At 35.0% G+C, this 24,243-nt stretch overlaps 1 protein-coding gene across 4 annotated transcripts in view; it reads right to left on the bottom strand.

The window, feature by feature from the left end:
- LOC103559670 (sodium channel protein type 2 subunit alpha) overlaps positions 1–24,243 on the bottom strand; it is a 139,795-nt gene that overhangs the window by 9,744 nt on the left and 105,808 nt on the right. For all 4 annotated transcript variants that reach the window (XM_070581502.1, XM_070581506.1, XM_070581503.1 and 1 more), the window contains exons 18-25: positions 19,264–19,384; positions 15,056–15,210; positions 13,288–13,461; positions 8,713–8,835; positions 6,074–6,355; positions 4,456–4,509; positions 1,374–1,511; positions 905–1,009 (exon numbers count right to left, since the gene is read on the bottom strand). In XM_070581502.1, the coding sequence (XP_070437603.1) occupies positions 905–1,009; positions 1,374–1,511; positions 4,456–4,509; positions 6,074–6,355; positions 8,713–8,835; positions 13,288–13,461; positions 15,056–15,210; positions 19,264–19,384 (1,152 nt within the window). The remainder of the gene's footprint in view (positions 1–904; positions 1,010–1,373; positions 1,512–4,455; positions 4,510–6,073; positions 6,356–8,712; positions 8,836–13,287; positions 13,462–15,055; positions 15,211–19,263; positions 19,385–24,243) is intronic.

Here is a 24,243-nt window from a genome sequence, read left to right as displayed (position 1 = left end):
ATGTACTCTGCGTTTCTTTCCATCGATTCACATTGTATTATTTCTCAAAGACTAGGCTCAACTTAACATTCATTATGTTTTATCCAATGTAGCTATCTACTTTCTTTGAGCTTTGGCTGAGTTACAAACTGAACATGAGCACGGCCAGTTTTATATTGTTACTAATGATTTCACAAAGTCTTGATTCCTGGGGAACACTGGATTGCCTTGCACCATGTATACCTTGGGGGAGGAGTTCTGAGACTTAATATCTGAGCTGTTCCTCCAGGAGTGCTGGAAGAATTCAGAGACTCTCCTGACAACAATTCCCTGCAGCAACCAACAGAACCAGAAGCCACTGGCAAATATACAACTGGAACAACCATAGAAAGTCATAAAAAGAATGATGTCATCTGATCTACGGGCAAGATGCTAGGAGGAAATATGAGGTTTTATTAAAACCAAAAACCCCCAAAGAACTATGACCTGGTTCATTAATGATCCCATTCTATCTGCAGAGTTGGACAGAAAATGGGACTTATTTGAGATGTACCAATTATTCTGATCGTCCCCACTGTACTCTGAGAACATTCAGTATTTCCACATATGTATGTATGGATATGTTTTCTTCTCTACATTAGAAGCTCCTCAGTGACTTCAATCTTATGTAATACTATGGGCATATAAGTGTGAAAATTTTCATTTATATATATTTTATATCTTTATATATAAAATATAGTACATAGTTGATATATATATATATATATAAAATATGTATACTTAGGCTATCTAAGATAGCTAGTCACATTGCTAAGGTAAAAACTTTGTTTTGCAAATTCACAAAAATACTAGTATCTAGCAATTTGGGCTATGAAAGTGATAGATAACATAGGTTTTATTGGTGATGAAAGTATGTTATTCTTACAGCAGGTCGAGGTATGGGTTTTTGCGGTTTCTTTGAACCCAGTTTTTTCATTGCATTGTAGTATTTCTTCTGTTCTTCTGTCATAAAAATGTCTTGACCTCCAAAGTAAAGAAATAAAAGCAAAACTCGTTAAAATCATGTTCTTTGCTAGCTATAAAACTCACCTTAGTAATTGTGCGAAAATTGGCTCCCACGTTTTATTCTAATGTTGCTAATGTCTGTATTTATGGAGATGCATATACTCAATACATAAATTATGCCATATTAATCACGTTTCTACACTAAAAATAAAAATACATGCTATCTGAATTATCAAATACCTAAAAACATATAAACAATTAAGTCTCTCAAAATAATCTCTGAATTATATATTTTTTCTTTTTGGTGATTGCATTTTGGAGCCAAAATAAAACAGTGTGACATTTTTAGTTCACATTTTAGAGTAAAGATGAAGTTTTAGTATACTTATCTTCTTTTTCTGTTGATTGAAGTTATCGATGATGACACCAATGAAGAGATTCAGAGTAAAGAAGGAACCAAAAATAATAAAGATGACAAAATAAAGATACATGTACAGATTGTCTTCATACTTGGGTTGTAATTCTACCTACAAAATACGAAGAATGATAACTATTAGAACAAATACTTGTTTTATAAAAATGGCAGTGAATGCTCACTTCTCAAATCACGTCTTAATTGCTGGGAAGGAAAAAAGTAAACATTAAACAGATTTTATGACACATAAATCTAACATATTTATTAAGAGTCCTGCAAGATTATTCACTGACTTTAGAAAATGAAACTACTCATAAAAAAGTCTGAATAATTAAAATTAATTTCACCTAATAAATACCCAGATTATAAACACACTTTCCTTTATAAATGAAGACTCAAACAGGGCATTCAAAGTGAGGATTTCCTCTTTCCCCAGAAAAGATGCTAGAGTCACACCATTCTATGCTACAATGTTTAAGATTTACTCCTCTAAGTCAGTTCCTCATCCGTAAAATGGAAATAATAGAACCTAAACCTCATTGTAGTTGGGAAGGTTATATGTATCAAGGTATGAAAAGTGCTTGAAAACAGTGCTCGGCCAATTATAAGAGCTAAGTATAAAGGTTTGACTCCTATTGCACATCTCTTTTGGTAGGTTACAAGCATTATTGTATCTGTGGATATAGGTACATGGCTAGGATCTTTCCTTTCTGAAAATGAGTCTATTGATTCATTCTACTCAGGCCTTTGGCACTGTTTCTGCAACAATGATACACTCTCTTGTCCAGCACACTTTCGGTTAAAAAAAAAAGTGTGCTAATTGGTTTGAGCTTTGGCTGTAACCTACAGTTCAGGTTTCACAAGATATTGTTCTAATCAACTCAGTTAACCTGTCATAAGTAGCAATGGATGCACGTAATGACCCCGAATGTCGTGAAGTCAATTTAGAGGGTCAGGGCTAACATGACTTTTTTTTCTAACAAAATAGAGTAAAATAGAAAACATTGGAAATATTGTAAAAGTACCTATTCTTTGATGAGACTTTTATTTCATTTCTGTGTGTGTGTGTTGGACAGTGATATAAAATGATATTTTTAAATGTTTTTAAATTAAATATAATACATACAAAAAAGTGTACAACACCTAAGTGTAAAATATACCAAATTGTTATAAAGTGACTCTCACAACCCAGGACATTGTCAGGACCTCAAAAACCCTTGCTGTATTCTTCCAAACATAAATTTTACCATTTCTGTTGCAGGCAATCATCCTGACTTTTCTAAGAATTTTGTCCTTACTTTTTCTTTAGAGTTAACAACTAAGTGTGCATTCTTAAACAATAAGGTAACTTGTGTCTACATTTGGACTAGTAGACAGATTTATTACAATTCTGTTATATTTTTAAGACTCACCCATATTACTGGGTAGACTGTATTCATATATCATTTTCATCACTGCTTCATATTCAATTATTTGTCCATTTTTGCTACTTTTGAGTTGTTTCTAGTTTTTTGCTAGTGCAAAAAAAGTTACATTCATTCTTATACAAAGATTTGCCTATACCTGTGCACAAGTTTCAGCAGGCTATATAAAAATGAAATCTCAGGGGGAAAAGAATATTTTTTACTTTATTGAATAATGTGATAATGCCCAACTTTTTTTAAAGGAATATTTATCCATTTTTTCCCCACCAGCATAGTAGAAGAGTTCTTATTGCTGTTTATCCTTGGAAGCACTTAATGTTGTCAGACTCTTAATATTACCAGTGAGGTAGGTTTATAGGTGATAACTTATTTTTGTTTAAATTTGCATTTCTCTGTTGATTAATGAGAGTAACAGTCAGCAAATTTTCATAATTTTAGTGGCCAATTGACTCTATCTTTTGTAAAGTGCTTGAATGTCAAGGAGTTATGTATCAGACAGTGTATGCTAAATTATTAAGGAAGAAACTGAAAGTAACTTTCCTGTCATTTAAGTTATTGATAGGGAAGGTGGAAGGAATTTTAAACAAATTAATCAAATTGGTAGGAAACTGCTGTAGAAAGTAGTCATGAGCCCATTGTTTGTGGCCAGGGTTCAAAAACATGTTCTACCACTTAACACATTAAGCCCCCCTTTCCTCCAATGGTAAAATGCAGTTAATATCAACTATGTGATAAGGTTATTATTTAGGATTAAATGAGATAATGTAAGAAATCCCTTAGCAGAGTGAGTGGTAATAAATCATAAAATCTTTATTATTATTCAAAAAGCTCATAAGTGGGATTCCTGATAGGGCTTGCAGAGTTACAATGCAGGGTGTTTAGCTCTTGTGCTCTCTCTCTCTCTTCTTTTAATAAACTGCAAAAAAAAACCCCAACTCAGGAATTCTTTCTGAGTTAACACCTGGTTATTAGTGTTAGGGCAATAACATTTGAGCTCAATTACTATGCTCTGGCAATATACCAGAAGCCAATCTTTATTTTTCAAAATGTGACTTCCTCCCTCATTGTGAAGTAATGAGAAATTAATGGAAACTGTACAAAAAAATTCCAAAGTACTGATGTGTATAAGGTAGATTGTTAAAGCTCCTTTCCTCTACCACACACTCTCACTTCCCAGAGAGAAACACTATTAAGGTTTTGTTTTGTTTTGTTTCCTGTTTGGTTTTTCCTCCATTAGTCAGATCCTTCCTATTACAAGAAAGATAAGAAGCTGGAAGAAATCTGTGACACATGAAAAAAGTGCCTGTGAGGACTTCTAATGCACAAATGGCCAGAATTATCAGAGCCAAAAATAAAATGTCTCATTTTGAAAACACTCAACAAATTTCTACATGCCAGGTGCCACACTAGATACTAGAATAGAGATGTTAAAAGATTCACAGTGAGTAGAGAAAAACATTCAAATCAAATTTTGGAAGAAATAATATATGGTTGAATATTTTATTTTTGTAATACCGATGTGCTCTATAAATTGGCCAATAGCTTTATTTTATTGACGTTATCACTAAATTATAACAGTGTGGAAATATTCACTGGATCAAATTAAACAATTTTCCCTCTAAATAGACTTACATTTCGTGAATCGACAGCTGCATACATGATGTCCATCCATCCCTTAAATGTGGCCTGTAAAAAAGTCACATTATTTAATTTCTTTTTCTCCCACAAATTATAATTTTAGAAAAGAAATTAAGTATCAGATTAATTGACCAAGATCCATTCCAAAATCAGGTATGTGAAATAGTTTGGGGTTGAGGCCAGCCCAGTCACATAGTGGTTAAGTTTGCGCTCTCTGCTTCGGTGGCCTGGGGTTTGCAGGTTCAGATCCCAGGCACAGACCTACACACTGCTCAACAAGCCATGCTGTGGCAGCATCCCACATACAAAAGAGAGGAAGATGGGCATAGATGTTAGGTCAGGGACAATCTTCCTCACCAAAAAATGATAAATAAAATAAAAAAATAGTTTAGGGTTAATATTTAAACTCTTTGGGCAAAGTTTTATGATACATGAATTGAAAATACTTCAACTTTATATTCCTTATAACATTTTTTATGTATCTTTAACATCTATAATTAAATCATGATAAATGATAACAGTATGCTATCATCAAAGCAATTAACAACCTTGACTCTGTCATGCCTATAAGAATATACCATGAAATTTGATGAAACAATTTCATGTATACAGTACTAGCACCAGACAAGGTGAAAACTATGCTGCATTGTTTGATCTTAATGCCTTCTTTTGTACTTATTCTTTTCTAAATGATATCACCAATCACCAATCATGATGGTTGTTCTTGAAAATCTCCTCAATATTGTTGAACAAACTGTTTTGAGGCAGTTATTCTATGAGAAGAAGCAGTTTCTTAATTGGAAAACAAAAATTATATTCAACTGCAATTTATTCTATTAAATATTTATTTTTTGTTATGTGGACATAGCAATCCTGAAAACAAAATTCTTGCACGTTTTTCAGGTCCTTAGTGCCTCAGGCTCTGTCCTTCCCCCTAATATTCATCCACTGTTGGGTATTGAGTAGGAGGGTTATCTCAGGGAGCATGTGGATATGACTGAGTGGGCAGTTGAGGAGCCGAATGGATTTTTATGAATTTATAGCAGACGTAATAGTTTGGGTTGGAGGTTTTTCATTTGCAAGGGAGCAAGCTCCCTATCTGAAAGTGTTCACCCAGCAGGCAGAAAGATGAGAATTGGGGTTGGAGTCTGAGCTAGGGGTATAAAGGTGGGGAGTTCGGGTTATGGTGATGGTGAAGGTTGGTAAGTGGAGACATGATGAGGGATTAAATATTGTCTGGTTGCTGAGAAGGAGTATAGAAATCTACCATGTGCCCCCCTGCCCTCCGAAACACACACATCTTTCCAACCCGACCCTGGGGTCAGTGCCTCTACTTTGCTTAGAGTAGGAATGAAGGAAAACAGTGGAAACCTACATAGAAGTCTTAGAAACAATGGACTGTTGCTGGAATACCTAATACATGATCCGGGAGACTATAAACTTTGTAGAACTGTCTAGTGTCTAACGCGGTGCTGAAAGATAGTTCAGCAATGACTGAGGAAGAATCTAGGCAGATGGGCCAGAGGAAGCATGTATTTGCAAATAGTGAGAAAGAAGAACTTGAGACTCATTTCAATAATACATCACAGAGAATAATAAAGTGGGCACTTACTACTTGAAGCAGAGAAAGATATCCGAGTCCCACATTATCAAAGTTTACTTTCACATTTTTCCACCTGGCAGTCTGATTGCTCTCTATGAGGGCTTTGCACTCGCTGTAGTTGTTGACCACGCTTACGTCAAACATTTCTCCGGTGGTGTAGTTAATACAGTGATAAAACTTGCCCGCAAAGAGATTCACTCCCATGATACTGAATATCAGCCAAAAGATCAGACAAACCAGAAGCACGTTCATTATGGATGGAATGGCTCCTAAGAGAGCGTTGACAACAACCTGGCACAGAAACGCAAAGGAAAAAGAAGTGAAAAGTCAGCAACAAATATTTATTTATTTTTACCTATTTTTAAACACTATAAAAACAACAGTCAAATGATAGAAAATATATATCTATTCTTAAATTAAATATTGGGCACAAACCAATCTCTGGTAGCTCCAACTAAGAATTTTACAATTATACTTAAGAAGGATGTATAAAAATAAATTTTATATTAAGGAATATTTTCTCAAGAGGTAAGGATATACATGCAGCAAATTTTCATTAATGAATGGAACTAATTGTAAATGCAAAGATTGGCTAAGAATACAAATAGTGACATGACTATAGAAGTCATGTTACCATGTGCACATTACAATTTTTTTAAATCATGCAAACAACACAATCTACTATTTAAAATTTGAGAATAAAAGAGAACACTTGGGGATCTGTTTCCAAGATGAAAGGGAATACTGATGATAATTATTCTGAGAAAGCAAATGTCAACCAGGACGGTCCTAAGCAATGTAGTATAGGGTCAATGTACGTACAAAAGATCCGCAGCAAAGAGACTGGAGCTTGGAGACTGCACATGTGATGAAGAGAAAAGGGTTTGCAAGTCTGGAGATCTGTATTCAGTCCCTATCACAAATGAGCTGTGCGCCTTTGGGCAAGTTATTTAACTTTTCTGGCCCTAAAAGTCCTCCTTTGTGGAATCCCTTTCAGAAGAAAATTCTCAAATTATAAATTGAGAGATTACAATAATCAAAACATAGGCTTGGCTATGAGTGGCTTTGTTTTCAGAAAATAGGGCGATCTGAGTCCCAGGGTTTTGCTTGATGGCTTGGTTACTCGAAGTTTTCTCAATTAACCAGGGCTTCTAGGGGACTTTTTCAGGACATTTCTTAATTATCCCTGAAGTTGATATTTAGCTAAATTTCTTGCTCTGTACAAACACACCTAAACCACATCAGAAAGAAACTTTATCGATGAGTAGACATTGAAAATATGAGAAATACATTAGCTTTCTTCAAACCCCTTATGGGATAAAAAGCATATACACATGCATCCATACGTACATATAAATATATGAGCAATGATATCTTACAGCAACAATACCAAATGGGTACTTGGCAAAAGGCACAATTCAGCTGTAAATTGATACCTGCAGCCTATTCAGTGAAGGATAACATTTTAACGTATTTTTAAAGGAAAGTAAGTTTTAACGAACTTATAACAGTGTTAAGTTACTACTAGAATTTCAAGTCTCTTTGATAATTCAGAGGTGCTTTTAGATTTGACACTGCACTTTTGAGTTCACCACAAGGAATGCTCCACAATGCAAATGTGAGCCGGCCCTGGTTAATAGAGTTCTGATTGGAAAAAAAAAAAAAAAAAAAGCCGAATTTCAAAGAAACAATACATGTGTTTTCCAAGAGTGTCAGATCTATTGAAGGACTAGGAATTTAGGTTCTTACATAGGCAAATTCCATATAGAAAATATGAAAATTATTCTAGTACTGAAAGTTTGAATCTCTCTTTTTTTAAATTAAACCTACTACTGCAAAAACAGTGATTTTAAATTGGGAAAGTGAAAAGAATTTAACAGCTAACAATTCCTTTTTGGCAACCATGTGCACACGCACCTACACACACCGTTCATTTCTGGTTGTGTTTGCAACATTTAGAGAAAGTCCTAAGTAACTATTTTCAAATGTCACAAGAAGTATCATTTTCCAAAAGTTCCTTTTGAATAGCTACATCCATTGAGACAGGATCATCATTTCCTCGGTGCTGAGGGTATGTGGTCTCAGGTTTTGTGCCCCAGGGGGTGACAAATGGCAGTACACATTCCTCCCTGTTCCTTTGTACCACCTTTCTAAATGAACGTTAGATTTCCAGTTGACCTACTTTTTAGCTATCTCAGCCTGTGTTTGAAAGCTAAAAGGCCAGATTCAGACTTTAAAAGGCTCAAAACACATCATATGGAGCAGCGAAGAAATGATGAAGAACAATTTGGTGGTTTTTAATTACAGTGACTGGGATTTCCTGCACATTTATAAGTGGAATGAACATCGCTAATCTTAACTCACGTCAGAAGCCTACACAACATGACAGAGATTTCCCACTGAGTGAAAAATCTAGTTAGAAGCAATCCAATTGCTTCTAATTAGAAGCAATCACTCAGGCATCATATTCTGTGAGGTCTCCAACAGTTTCAAGTGTATGGATGTCTGACAAATATTATTGATTGATTGGTTACGTCAGTATGAACGTTGAAGACACAGATTCTCCATGGATTTGTCATTTCTAAGGTACACAATGTCAATCTGTTCTCAATTATGATTCTAACAAACTCTAAAGCATTTGGTCTTACCCTCATTCCTTCAAACCGGGATAAGGCTCTCAGTGGCCTCAGAGCTCTTAGTGTTCTGAGGGATTTGATGGCACCGAGTTCTGAGTAACCCAAGGCATTCGCTGTTAAGCTAACCAATGAGACCTATACAGAAAAAGCAACACGATTTTCTTATTTACAGACAAAAACGCTTACACAGTTCAACCTTGCTCGAGGCAAGAAACCAGCAGTTTTCAAACTTTAGTGAGTATCAAAATCACCCTGAGGGCTTGTTGAAAGCACAGATTGCTGGCAGAGTTCAGTAGGTTTGGTGTAGGGTCTGAGAATTTGCATTTCTTCAAGTTCCCAGGTGCCCTAATGATACCGGTCTGTGAGTCACCTTGAGAACCACTGTTATAAATTCATGAAAAAGAAGAAAATATACATGTTCTCTTTTCAAGATTCTTGACAGAAAAAGAATGACACAGATATGTAATCTTTATCTACAGATCTGTAAAACTTGATCACTTCTCATATTATTTAGCAGACCTGAAAGGGAAATTAAAACTTCGTACAAGTATACAGCTACGCAAACCACAGGTGAACCAGAACAAAAATACATTCAGAAAGATCCAGGCCTCTCCACGGTGGCTTTGTCTTTCTGTAAATTTCAGTGTGAGGGTATAAAATTAATAATTAGGTCAAATTAAAATAACTAACTAAAAAGAAGTTGAGATTTTAGTATAACTAATTAGAAATTGCTGGAACAATGTTTTCTTTAGTCATTTATATAGATGACTAATGTAGATGATAAAAGTTCTAAAATCTCAGCTAGAAAGGAAAAAACAACAGTCATAGGTGGCACAGAAATGTCTGCTCTCCTCTGAAAATACATAGAAAACTTATTAAAATTATGTAAGCAAAGAAAAGACATTTTCTCCTGTAGTATACCTGAATTTCAAAAGCAGATGAATGAAAACAGATGTGTAATATAGCTTTTAAGAGTATGGTGTTAATGGATATTTGAAAAATATATTTTTTAAGAAAAATAAGTGAAGTGCATAGAAAATTTTCACAACAAAACTTGACTTAATTGAACTAATTTTGCACATATAATCTGAAAGAGTGAAACCTGTAAATTTGGAAAAATTGGAACTATAAAAATTTATCTTAAGTGGTTTATATATTTTTCCTAAAATCTAAACTTTTAGGCTTTATAAGTCCCATCTTCACAGACAATTGGATAATAAAGTTACTGAATTATCATTTATTGTGAAGATTTTCTGTATATAAATATGAGGACCTGCAGTACTTTTCTTCTCTGCAGACAGAACCAAAAACAGAAAGGCATAAATTAAAGGATGAAAGAAAAAAGTTAGACATGAGAAAAAATTCTGAACAGGGCAACATTGATTGGCTAATTAAAAGAAGTGGTAAAATATTCAATTTTATATGACTTGTGTAGCTAAATGTGAAAAGGAGATGCATTTAGGCCTTCTCTTTCTGGAGTAACCTCCTAATTAGCCTTTTGGCCTCTAAATAATCCCCTTTCTATTCTCTCATTCACACCTCCACCAAATTTCTCTGCCTAAAAGAGTGAACTTTTCTCGTCACTCTCCATAGATAATTCCTCAATGGCTTCTTCTTTATTAACTCGAGTCTAAATCTCTTTGGATGGCCTCCCAGCTTCTTCAAACTCTTCTCCAACTTGTCTTTCTTACCTTATCATCCAATTACAAAACGTCTTCCCTCACCTTGTGGCACTGTGCTTACCCTGTAGGACTACTTGTTTCTAGAACAGGCCCTGCTTTGCTTTCATCAGTGTCTTAATGCTTTGGTGTCCCTCCCCTCCTCTCTATCTGCTAACACTCTCACCCCTCAAACTCTAGCTCACACTGCACCGCTTTCACGAAGCCCTTCCTCCTCCCTCAGTGAAGTCAGTGGCTCTCAGTACAGATGTCCTCATCTCAGTGCATATATATCTGTCCTCACTATTCAACTGTAAGCTCCCACAGGCCCAGAAAAATGTTCATATTTGTATCTCCCATAACAAAATGGATGGTAAACAAATATATTTGATAGAAAGCAAAGCATTGATTAGTTTACTATATTATCATAGCAGTTTTCTTAAATCTAAGAAGGTAAACACCAGGATATGCTGGTACAGATAGCCACCGACTTTCAAAAGCTCACGTTATGCCACTTTGCATTTATGAAAGACATACATTAGTATCTGTTTTCACTAAATGAAAGAAATCTGAAGAGGATTTTCACTTCTACAAAAAAAAGCAAAAATAGCGTTCAGTGTTTGTTTTGCAGAGAGCCATTATGCAGGCTGTGTATTTATCATATCATTCCTGCTCTTACTATATCTTAGCGTAATTTTAGCTTTTATGTGTTATTTGGTATGATTTGGTAGGCTATTTTGGGGGATCTGAGAATGCTCAAAAATTCTCCCATTTATGGGGCTGGCCTGGTGGTGTAGTGGTTAAGTTTGCATGCTCTGCTTTGCTGGCCAAGGATTTTTGGCTTTGGATCCCAGGCACAGACCTACACACCGCTCATCAGGCCATGCTGTGACGGTGTCCCACATACAAAAAAAATAGAGGAAGACTGGCACAGATGTTAGCTCAGGGCCAGTATTCCTCGCACACACACAAAATTTTCCCATATAAATTAATGATAATTGCTTCTTCCTTTAATGCCATTTCAGCTTAACAAAAGATTTCATGGAACCCTCTACTTTCAGATAGTGGGGAAAGCCTGTAATATGCGCATCAGCTGCCAGACAACTAGATTTCTCATAAGAATTTCTTTGTATTCAGGTAGTATTGGCTTAATACCTTTATTATTACATAGCTATATTAAATATCAGATATTTTTATTATAAAATTACCAATGTATCATAACCACATACAGAAAATAAAGAGAAAAAGTATCATACACAATCTCATCATACAAATAAAAGAATGGTTATTCTTGGTATGTTTTTCCATTGTTTGTAATATCCAAAGACATTATTCTTAAGTATTACTTATTGTATCATATTTTTGCTGTAAAACTTTTGATGTAATTCTGGGTGTAGCTTTATATGTTATATTTAACAGTAGATTTGCTTTGGGCAGATTAGAAAAAAACTAAAATTTCTTATATTCTCTTAAATTCAAACAACTCTCTTTGTCTTATAAACTTTTTCTTCTGTTTGGTGATTAGAAAGCTCACACTGGATTAAAAGTTGATATGTCTTTTCACCTCAAACTGTGAAAAATAATCTTCTCCATGAAGGGGTCCACCTTTTTTCTTTTGCTAGCATAAAATGTAAATTTTATATATCAAAAAGTCTTTAATTGCCAAGAAACTATTACAATCAACAGAATATTATCTTTAAAATGCACTATTTAACGCATTGTACTTTCCTGCCACTTCCAGTATCTTCCCCATCTCTATTGACTGTAAGCACCATCCTGTCCTCTCTCCCCACACCCCCAGCCTCTGTCCCCACTGGCTCACCTAGTCTTTTCTAAACAAAAGGCTTTTAAGTTCCTTTCTTTCCATTCTGAATGAACTACTAACTTAAAAGGGATTTAACAAGTAAATCTTGGGGCCAGCCTGGTGGCATAGTGGTTAAGTTCAGTGCACCCCACTTCAGGAGCTTGGGTTTGCAGATTTGGATTCTGAGCATAGGCGTGCACCACTCATCAAGCTATGCTGTGGCAGCAACCCTCATATAAAATAGAGGAAGAATGGCACAAATGTTAGCTCAGGGCCAATTCCTCAAACAAAAAGAGGAGGATTTGCAACAGAGTTTAGGTCAGGGCCAATCTTCCTCATAAAGAAAAAAAAAGATGTAAATCTCCAAAACTAAAGAAAAATGATTTTTAAATTTTTTGTTCAGTTAAGATCTTATATTCGTGAATAAAAGGTGAGATCTTGCTCAAAATTCTCCCTCAGAAATCAGGGAGTAACCTCATATTCAGCTTTTTAAAGCCTCTTATATCCTGGTACTCCTATTACTTTATTTTCAACACCAATGCAGTTTAATAAAACCTTTAAATAACTGGATAAGTGGTCCATAGCCAATCTGTTTCTACCATCATACAAATCAAGAGGTGTCTCTTCTATTTGGACTTTCAAATTTCTTTGTAATTAGTAATCCATCTGTGAGACAACACTTCCCAAGGGCCTCTGGTGATGACAGAGATACTAACATCAAAGCTGCCTGCGAAGAATTTAAATACAGTTATTACGTGAAACGTGAGAGTGAAAAAGCAAAGCTTCATCATTAGTATATTCTTTTGTTTAACTTGGTATTTTAAATATTAATTTGAAATTAAATCAATACATATAATAAGGTGGCATTTGACTGTTTCATCTATGAAAGTATATGCATTTAAATAGGCAAAATAATGTTTTGCTAAACCATTCTGATCTCAATAAAATTACTTGGAAAAAAAAATGTTTTGGGGCATCTTCCCTTTGGGAAAATGGGAATCATCGTTTGTATTTGGGCCCATGCAGTATTTACTGAGAGCCCACAATGTACCAGGCACCATTGCTAGGACTAGCCTGTACCATCACATGCCGACGGAATGAAACAAGAAAGTGCAGAATACTCACATCGACAATCAGGAAATCTAGCCAGCACCAGGCATTGGTAAAATATACTTGAAAACCATATGCAACCCACTTGAGAAGCATTTCCAGAATGAATATGTAAGTGAAAACTTTGTCAGCATATTCTAACATGGTCTTAATGGTTTTTCGCTGCTCAATATATATATCTTCAAAGGCCTGTAAATGAAAAAATTCCATTGAATTTCATTGTTATGAACTGTCTCCAATTGACGTCTTAGAAAAAATAAGCTGCCAGCCTCTTCTCAGGTGCCTAAGGCTGGAAAGCTTCCTGTTTCCCACAGTGGCATTTTGCTCTATAGTTATCTGTACACAAATGACTATTGACTGGGCATTTCAGTCAACCAATGAATTCAAATAATTTTTAAGTTTTGGTGTCAGGGTGTCCCAGAAGAGCTTAACATTTTCCAGACACTGACAGCTGCTTCTCTTCAGTGCAGGAGGCAGAAAATCACCTGCAAACGGATCTGCTTTGTTCAGTGCAGAGTAACTGGAATGTACCTTCCCAGCAATGCAAATGTAAGGCCAGGAGCCCCTCAGTCTGGGGAAAGGGGAACAGATTCTCATCTTTCACTTCTCCCTTTACCTCTCTTGCTCAATTTGGGCATGTGTGTGGGTGTATGTTGGGAAGTCCCCTCTGCCATCATTTAGCAGAGCTCTTTGGAAAGGGTGGGGGGACTCATTTGCAGGAGCCCCTTGGCCTTCTGCAACGAAAAGGCCATTTGTCTAACTCAATTCTCTTATAGGAAAAACTATCAGGATAACTGGTGGTCTGGATCAAGGACAAAGGACATTTCTCTCTTTCAGAGATAAGGGGGATCTAGGTTTGTGACCAGAGCTCAACACAAGGGACTAAAGTCTTGTCAGCTTAATTTATAGCTGAAGCCGGAAGCCCCTGAGAGGCCAGCCATTGTGCCAGCATCCTGGTGACTTTGGGGAGCTCTGACCGGGTGTAGTTGAGAACCAAGAGCTACTCCAGCAAGGACACTAGTCTCTGAAGAGACTTCACACTCCTCTCTCTACTCAGCATTAAAACGCAAGGCTGACGCTCTTTGCTCTGAGTACACGACAGGATGCAGGATTCTTAGCCAAATCAGAGGCGGGCTGAGAGGCCTCCGGATACAATTCCAATAATCCTCCTCTGAAATCAACTCACCAAACACTCTAGTGACTAATCGAAAAAATAAAAGAAAAGCAACCACATTTGGATAACCAAATCAGAAAAGGATCACACTCTTCATTACATCAATATTTTAACCAAATTGACCATTCCATTGAATAAAATCAGACATAAATTAAGTTTATAATGCTTTTACTCTGCTATTAGTCAGTAATTAAGTTAGTCTACTATTTGCCATTCATGCGGTTGGTCCTCGTGAAGCAGCATGAATGAGACAGGTGAGTTCCCTGCAGTGATGGAGCTTAGTTAAGCAGTTTGATATATTAGATGATAAGCCTCTATTGTGTCTACATAGTCAGTCTTAATAAGAACTGTCTCTGATGACTAAAAGTCAGAAAGATCCTTCTTTAAATATTACAAAACACCATACTGATCGGAGTTTGATTCAATCTGAGGCCTATTCCAGAACAATAAAAGTTGCTATTTATTGAGCCTCTCTCACTGAGCTAAAAATATCACACAATGTCTCTCATCCTCACAAACACCTTATTGTAAAATCACGTAATAGGAGGTTCACTAAGGGGAAAGGTAAAGGGTTTCAGGTAAGGTAAAGGAGCAGATCACGTCACCTACCAGCGCCCCACTGCTGAGCAGAATCATGAAGACGATGAAGGTTTCGAACCAGTTATGCTCCACTATCTTATAGCAAGTTTTTCTCACGTTCCACCACAGTTTCCCTTTGCCTTCCTCTATGCTTATCTGACAACACTTGAACTTCCGTACACAGTCTAAAATAGGTCAAAGTAAATGAGGAAAAAAAGTTACTCTTTGATTATGTACATTTGTGTTGGTGGGAGGTCCATCTACATTATTACTTGATCCATTGTATAACTATTTTTTAAGATGGTTTCCACTTATAGAACTAGAAATCATCTATATGGCTTTTTAATCATTCATTCAACAAATATTGTTTTCATGTTTTGGGGACTGTTATAATGGATTATATCACATTATAAAAACATATCATAGAAAAATAAAATCATCAAAAGTTGATATTCACCCTATCTTTATACTGTGAGTGTGATTCCACGCATACACGAACATTACATATATTTGAATTCTAATTAGTTCACTTAATGGTATACGATAAACATTTCCCTTTTTATAACAAGTAAATAGGATTTTGAAAACTTTCACAATACTTCTCTACATAATATTACCAGACTCAACTAGAATTTATATAACTATTCCACTATTATTGAATATTTATGTTGCTTTAATTCTGGCTATTATCAGCAACAATATAATAAATACCTTTGTGTAATTTGTGGATTAACTAGATCAAAGGCCCATCAACAAATATTTATTGAATATCTGCTGTATTCAAGGAATTGTATTGGACAAATTATAGAACAAGAAGGTGTAAAATATGGCCTTGCTCTAAAAACAGTGTGCATTTTAGGTAGGGGAGATTTGTCCACAGATTCTATAGTTATAAAAAGCAACAATTATCACAAAATAAGGTATTGTGAGAGTTCACTGGCAGAGATTAATTTCTGATATTGAGCTTTACAGAGGAAATGGATTGGAAGCTGGAGTTTGAAGGATGGGTAAGAATCAAGTCTAGTACACAGAGTTAGCTGTAAAGGAGGAGAAACAATGATAAGTAAAATTTGACGACAGAAAAGTCTGGAGAGAATCATGTCATGGAGAGAATTAGGACTCAAGACTAGAAAAGATGCTTAAAATCAATCTGAAAAAAGAACCTGAATGAGTCAGTTAGAGAAGCTGGATTTTATGTGCTAATGGGCACAAGATTAAAGGATTTATTTGGGAGTTATAAAGAAGATGTACCTGATAAGAACACTGACGTAGAATTATCTATTCCTATACAAAGCATTGGATGGATAGAAAAAAGAAGAGGAAAAGGAGTTAAGAGTCTATGAGATTCACTCAACGGGACATTAAACAAAGTGAAAACAAGGGTAACAGTGGTGACGGTGGTCAGGAATCAAAAGATACTGCTGAGTTGACAGGACCTGGCGGCATGTAGAATATAGGGGCACTGGAGTGTGGGAGAGAAAGGAGTCACGAGACAGAGTTTTAACCGTGATAGAGGGCCCTTGTGCAATGAATAGAAAAATGGAAACTTCATCTTGAAGAAGCATAATATTTTACTCCATAGATATTTATCAGATGCTACTTTATAATGTCAACCAGCCAGATCATATCCTTTGTTTCATGAAAATTTAATGAAGTGTTATTAAATGTTATTAGTTTCCTTCTTTAAGAAATAAATAGCATATTAGTTTTTTCTTTCTGGGCAAGACCTTTTTCACATTTCTGTTTCTCAAAGGATCAAGAAGAATTACATGCCCTGAAGATACTTATTGTAATGGATTAAATGGGATTGTATTTAGTTTTTTTTTTTCCCCTAAAGAGGATATGAGATGAAAAAACACTGTTCAATAGAAAAAGATCAATGCTAGGGGGAATGCTCAATGCCAAATTTGAGATACTAGTTTACCTTTGAGAGGGAAGGAAGGGAATGGGATAAAGAAGAGATACAAAAGGGGCCTCATGTGTATCTGTTTTATTCTTAAATAAAAAGTCTGAAGCAAAAAATGATAAAAATATTCAAGTTGTTAAAGTTGGTTGGTGGGTATCTGTGTTATTATTATTTTCTATAATGTTATGTTGGTAATATTTCATCCCTTAATTTTTTTAACTTTACAGAGTACAAATGTTGATAGCATCATAATTATTATTATGCACATATTGTGACCCTAAAAATAAGCTAATTGTCTGGGAAAGAGTAATAATTAATACCACAGAAATTACTTTTGTGATATACCACCTGAATGGTTTGTGAAATCATAAATTTTTTCATAATCAAATAACTGCACTGATAGGTATGCAGATTTTTTGAAGGAAATAGTAAAAAAGTAGCTTCCTTCAAAACTCACGCTGAACAAATAGCATAATTTGAAATTATTTAAAAATTGACAATTCATATTTAAATATTTCTTTTCACCAATGCATTTAAGTACAAAATCAATAGGTGTATGCACATAATCTTCTGTAATAACCTTGAAAGAACCTATTGACATCAACGGTGATTTCTAACATCTATATAATTACATGTTTTTAAAATTAGCTTAAGCCAGCTCTCATGGTCTAGTGGTTAAGATTTGCACTGCAGCCTGGGTTTGTTTCTCAGACAGGGAACCACATCACCTGTCTGCCTGTCTGTCTTACTGTGGCGACTGTGTGTTGCTGTGATGCTGAAAGCTATGCCACCAGTATTTCAAACACCAGCATTGTCGCCCATGGTGGACAGTTTTCAGCGGAGTTTCCAGACTAAGACAGACTAGGAAGAAGGACTTGGACATCCACTCCCAAAAAAACAGGGCACGAAACCCCTGTGGATAGCAGTGGAGCATTGTCTGATATAACACTGGAAGGAGAGAGGATGGCACCAAAAAAAAAGACAGGGCAGGGTTCCACTGCTGTACGCAGGGTCGCCGGAGGCAGAACCAACTCAACAGCGCTAACAACAAAAATTAGCTTAAAGCTTAAATTAAAACAGCTTTAATTTCCTTAATGTAAAGATACATCACCAAAATGAAACATTTTTAGAACTAGTTGTAATAAAATAGCATTACTAGTAACAATCTGAGACAGTCATTTTTATTAAAATAAACTTTTATTTAAGCAATTACTATATGGTATTGAATTTGGGGCTAAGAGTAAGAATTATTAAATAGCTGTTAACTAAAAACTGAGCTAAAAATGAAGTGATTCCTAGGGTTTTAGAGAAATGTTTCTGTATCTACAGCAGTGGTTTATATAACAAATGTAAAGAATTGCATACCCTGTGGTATTGCACTAATTTTTATGTCTCGTTGTAGCGTTAGTAGTGCACCCCCATGCTGAATCTGGGTTGACCAGGTGAACAGGACAGGAGCAAACCTGATGAGGCTTGACAAGCGCTTCGCATTTAGGCTTCCTCTCTGCTCCTCTGCCTTCACCATGACAACAAGCCCAGGCCAGTGCGTAGAGGACGAGACAAGAGTGGAGTGGAGCTGAGTCAGCCCAATTGTCTCATGCGAGACCTCATTCAGACTTAGAGAGCCCAGCCAAGATCAGCAAAACCAGCTAGCCCACCATGGTCTTGTGAACAAAAATACATGTTTTTTGTTATATGCTAAGAAATTTGGGGCGGTTTGATACACAACATTATTGTTCAACAGATAATTGATCTATACTTCAAACAACATAATTTTAGCTTTCTTCAGAAAATCCTCTTGATATTACACTAATGCGTGGTGCCCTGTATTATACAACTCATAGTATATTTTGGGGTTTCCTTATCTATTATCATTCAGAATAAATAAAAAATATTTGACCTTGACAAATACAAGTAACTCTTACTCATGGACAGTTTTAAATGTACATTTATCAGTTAGTACGCTTTATTATTTGACAAAACAGTGAACAATAAATTAATTCTTTGACTTAAAAAATTTTTTCTTTTATTTTTAAAGCTAAGGAGAGATAAGTACCATTTGCTTTTCTCTTTTATTAGATATTCTAGAAGCCCACCAAAAACTCAGATAGTTAGCATTTCTCAGAGGAACAGGATCCACAAAAATAAGAATATCTGATTAGACAAATTAAATCTTACCTTTTTAAAAATCATCTTTGCTTTGATATAGAAAAAGTAAAGAACAAACAAAAAAATGAGCCGTTGTTAGCTATAGATGAAGAGAGAGGGGAGAGAGAGAATAGGCGGATGGACGAGAGAAGTCTAACGAGCTCATAGGCATTGTGTCGCTTACCTTCTGTGAAACAGGCTTCAGGTTCGAGCGATTCTTCAGGTTCAGCCTGAGGTTGTTCTCCCTCAGCAGGAGCTCCTATATCCACTGTGCTGCCTTCAGATGAACTAGTTGCATTTAGCTTCTGAAAATCAATTCCACAGAAAAGCTTTTAAAATATTTTCTTTAATCTATAACATAAAAATTCAAAAGGCGTGCCCTCAAGTCTTCTGTATGCATTTCCTTGATCTGTAATTTAAGAATATCTTAAACATAATGCCAGTCCGCTTTAGTAGACGTGGGGGGTCACAAGATTAGATACAGCACCACAGTATTTTTTTTTCTTTAATAAAAATACCGTGCTAACAACTTAGTTTTTGAGTAAGCCCATGTATAGAGATTCTGAAATAAAATCCTGCAGAGAGCTTATGTAAGCTGCCAGAGTCATGATCGTCTGTGATCTTGCTTTTGCAAAGTAGTTTGCAAATGGTATCTTTTGTTTTATTCTAAAATTGTGACCCAACCAACAAAAGCTGCACAAGTGTATTTTCATGTCAAATGTAGAAAAGATTTGATCAAACGCAAATAAATAGCAACAATCTAAATTTATCCACTTTTCATTGACATGAAAACATTTACCACTGTTTGTTATTAAATATATTCTAGTTTTCTAATTCTGAAAAGAGCAGCACATTGTTAGCTTTATAGCAAGAGCCAATAGTTTGCATTCTCTTTGGCCAATGCACTCCTGTATTTCATTGTGCATTTGGAAACTACTTGTTACTCTGGCACTCCTACCTCATCCTGTTAACACAGGCAGAAATGAATCTTTGTTGTTTTGTTTTCTTTTAGGTTAAATCGAATACAACTAAAAGAAAAATATACTAGAAAGAAGTTGTTTTAAACCTTGATACCAACAAACTTTAGCCAGGTCCGGTCATTTATGGGATCAGTGTAAATGAAGGAATCCCAGGCTTTAACCTGGTCTTGAAATGCTGCAGGAATGACACAGGGCTAGGTATGAGTGCCACGTGGAACCAGAGTAGTTTGGGCCACAGCATTCTCGAACCTGTTACAATGTTATTACCAGTAGTGCATAACATTAGGAAATGGCGGAGCTGATAAGAGCTACTTTATAAAGGGGATGAGGTAAGCACATGATAAAATGAACACTGAAGTATGTTGAACTATTGTAAAATGGATGTTGCAGTCAGTACTGGAGACATTCTACTCATATTTAGGCTAAGGATTATATGGATTTCCCTGGGAAAATGGTTCCTTTACTGTATGAAAATAATTTGTTTTTATAAAATATTTAATTGGCATAGTTATGCTGATGAAGTAAAATATTTGTATATGATATATATGAGATTGATAATGCTTTTGTCTTGTGTAATTTAACAAACATCATAAATGTCTGCCTTCTAAGAACTAGTTTCAGTATTATTTTTTAATTTGACCAAATTACTTAAATCAAGGATTCTATATTATAAGATGACTGAAGGTTGTTGATTTCTTTTTCTACTCATCAAGTACATCACAATATTAGAAAGATTCAAATATAATATTTTTGTCATTAAACATCGAATATATTTTGTTTTAAGATGAAATATCAAAGTGAGAAGATTTATTACAAATATTCTAATTTTTCAGACTTTTTCTAATTTCTTATCCTTTGTCTTTCACTTAGATTCTTTCTTTGATAAGTGTAGCTGTGTTAGATACATGTAATTGACTAAGAAATGACTAAATTATCCTTTTTTTCCAATCCATCTGATTCACAAGAAGTTGTTACATATTAGGGACCCGAAAATACTGATCTTATCATTTATTTAACATGACATAGGTAATCAGAAAAATTGAAGCTTAGTCATATCTGACCTAACTAAAAATAGTCCACAATAAGAATTGGAAAATATTCCTTTTAGGAGAAAGGATCACACTGCAAATACAGATTGGGGGAAGACCTTGGGGTGGGCCTAAGGAAAAAAGGAGGATCTATATTCAGGATGCTCCATGAGGTCAGGCTGGCATTGGTGAATGACTGCATCAGAGCCTACATCAGTTCTGGGTATCCTGCACGTACTCAAAAAGTATTGTTTAAAAAAATGAATGAACTTCTTCATAAGAGAATGAAGCTTAGCCATTGACAGTGATTAGAAGTCACCAGACAAGGTACTCCAGAGAATCTTGGTTCAAAATGTTCAAAAGTTTCCAGAAAATCCCTGTGACGTCAACCACCACTCCTTTCATTTAGTGTAGTGCCTTAGTATTGACATAGAATTAATAGATGTATTTTTATTGGAGTCAAATATTTATGTATTTAAAGGTCATATTATTACTTTTTCAAAAGCACAAAATAAAAGTTTTCTGTGTTTCTAGAAAATATATCTCACCAGACTTAATCTTTTGAGGCAAAGATCATGCTCTTGCCATATTTGTATCTCTAGTACCCATCACTGATGGTTGTGTTTAACAGATGTTTGTTGAGTAAATGAGTGACTTGCATGGACTCTTTTGTTCCACCACTAACTATTTCTAACACTTCCTATTTAATACTTACTTTCACATTCAAGGAAATACAAAAAATATTCTCACTTAAGTGTAGAGTAAGGCAAGTCCTTCAAGATTCTGAATTGTGTAAGTAATGACCAACAATTCTTAGAATTAGGAGTCCTGTCTTAACACTAGGTTCCCAATTATTCAGACCTAAGAGAAGTCTATGAAGTAAACCGTAGTTCAACTCTGGAGTCAGACAAACTAATACTGAATCATTCTGACAATGTTGTCCCTCTTTCCACTCTGTGTACATGGATCTATAGCCCCAGTGGTGAATGGAGTCTCTTTAAGGAGAAGCAATCTCATCCTTCTCCATCTTTCCCCTGATGTGGAACAGCACAGAATCTACCTGTCACATATATTACTTGAATAGCTTTACTTGGGTTATAAGTAAAGAATCTAAGCTGCACACTAATTTTCAACATCAACCAACTCAGTGTCTATTTAGAGAAGGAAATGTGGCTTTAATCGTTTTGTCGAAAGTCGTAGTGAGTCAGTAGCTGGATTCTAGGTCTTCTGTACACCACTTTGCCAGGATACCCTAGAGAATTTCTTTGATGATTTATAAGTAAACTCAACCTTTATCAATTTAAAACATTTAGTAGACGTAATACATAAGTAAACATTATAGTTTGAAAAGAGTGCTTGTGATATTGTTGATTCTCATGTTTCATGACCATGAACTTAGTATTAGTTCAAGTTATATTCATATTCTTATGTGTATTAATGTAGAGTAGAGCTAAATACACGTTGGAACAAAGAATTTACTTTAAACAATAATCCTGAGACGTAGGCAAGAAATTCTGACTTACAAAACTTTCCTAGATAACATCAATCGAGTGACTTTCTTAAAGTCACATAAGAGGCAAATATCATAATATTATAAAATATGTTGGCTAAAACAATTAAAATGCATAAAGAGCTTAGAAAAACCAAATGAATCAAGTTAAGAATATAAAAATTTAGCTTCAGATAAGGTCATAATTATGATCAAACATAACTACAGTGCAAATTCACCAATTAGAAGTGTCAAACATACATCATTATATGGAACTATTTGTACTCATACACTTAAAGAAGAATTTTCATATAAAAGTTGCTTGTCAATGCTCCAATCTAGGCATCATCCACTACAAAATGCCACATGAATAAGAAACCAAAATATTAACTGGGTAGAAATAGAACCAGTTCTATACTTCCAAGTTCTACACTTGACAAGTTCCATACTTCCCTTTGGTAAAATTTTGGTGCTTAGTTTCCCTTTTTATAATCTGTGCTTATTTATCAGGAAACAACTGGACTGAATGATATGTTAGACTAGCCCTTACCTAGTTAAACTTTAATAAACTATGAATGAACGATATCAGCATAACAAAGAGATCAAGCAGGAATGGTGAATTTTTGTTTGCTGTGAATAGCACTGGCAATCATTGACCACTTTCAGGTAGAAATATTTGTTGAACACTGTTTTTAGTGAAAACCTCATATTACAGGGCTCTTACTGTTAAAAATCTGCTGGATTCTTCTAAGTGCTGGATAATTAGTCATAGGAGTTTAGCAGGGCAGAATCATATTTTGCTTAATGATCTAATAAATAAATATCGAGACAATATCTCACTGTGTTTTTAAACACTATACTGTTTTTGCTTTCCACTTCATTGATAAATTAGTATTAAACATCAACATACTAAACTAATAGTCCTTCTTTAGAAAGTAAAAATATATTTAATTATATATAATTAACCACAACAGAAAAAAGGAGAGAAACCATTGCTTCCTATTAAGTTTTTCATAGGCACACTGGTTTCTCACTATGAAGTTAAGATACATTTTTAAGAAAACGTAACTAGTAAAGATTGTACATAATTTGAAAAAAGAAACGCATATTCTAATCTGAGTCAATGAAAGAAATTAGGAGTTTTTAGAAAGAGATAATTCAAATATAGATTAAATCAAGTATTCTATATTTAATTAAAATTTTGGTCTCCAAAAATGACAATCCTTTGTTCCACATGGATCCTAATTCTAATCTGTACTGAAGGAGCTCTGGGTCATTTTACACGAGAAATCTTAATACTGGAACAATGAAAGTGATGGTCGTCAGGTTTGCTTTGGGATAGGCTTAAGGCCAAAGTGACAGGTTAATACTAGAAAAGATTTGGTGTTAGCTTCCTAATAATGAAGATGGCAAAATCAAAAGTATCATTATCATTGTACTACATTATTTAGAAAATCACTTTTGTCTTTATAATGGATACATCATAAAATTCTCTAATTCATAAATAGCAGGATCTTAAATATCTTTCTTGAGATGGTAAAAGTAACCCTTATGTCATGCTGACCTATCCCTCAGCAGATTACCAGTGTCCCAAAGACACGTATGTTTGGCCCATTTTGTTCTAACTTTAAGGATGTTTAGAGCATTTTTTTCTCTTAATCATTAAC

This window comes from Equus przewalskii, chromosome 17 (assembly GCF_037783145.1).
Source record: "Equus przewalskii isolate Varuska chromosome 17, EquPr2, whole genome shotgun sequence".
NCBI lineage: Eukaryota > Metazoa > Chordata > Mammalia > Perissodactyla > Equidae > Equus > Equus przewalskii.
This window is presented reverse-complemented; position numbering and strand designations above follow the sequence as displayed.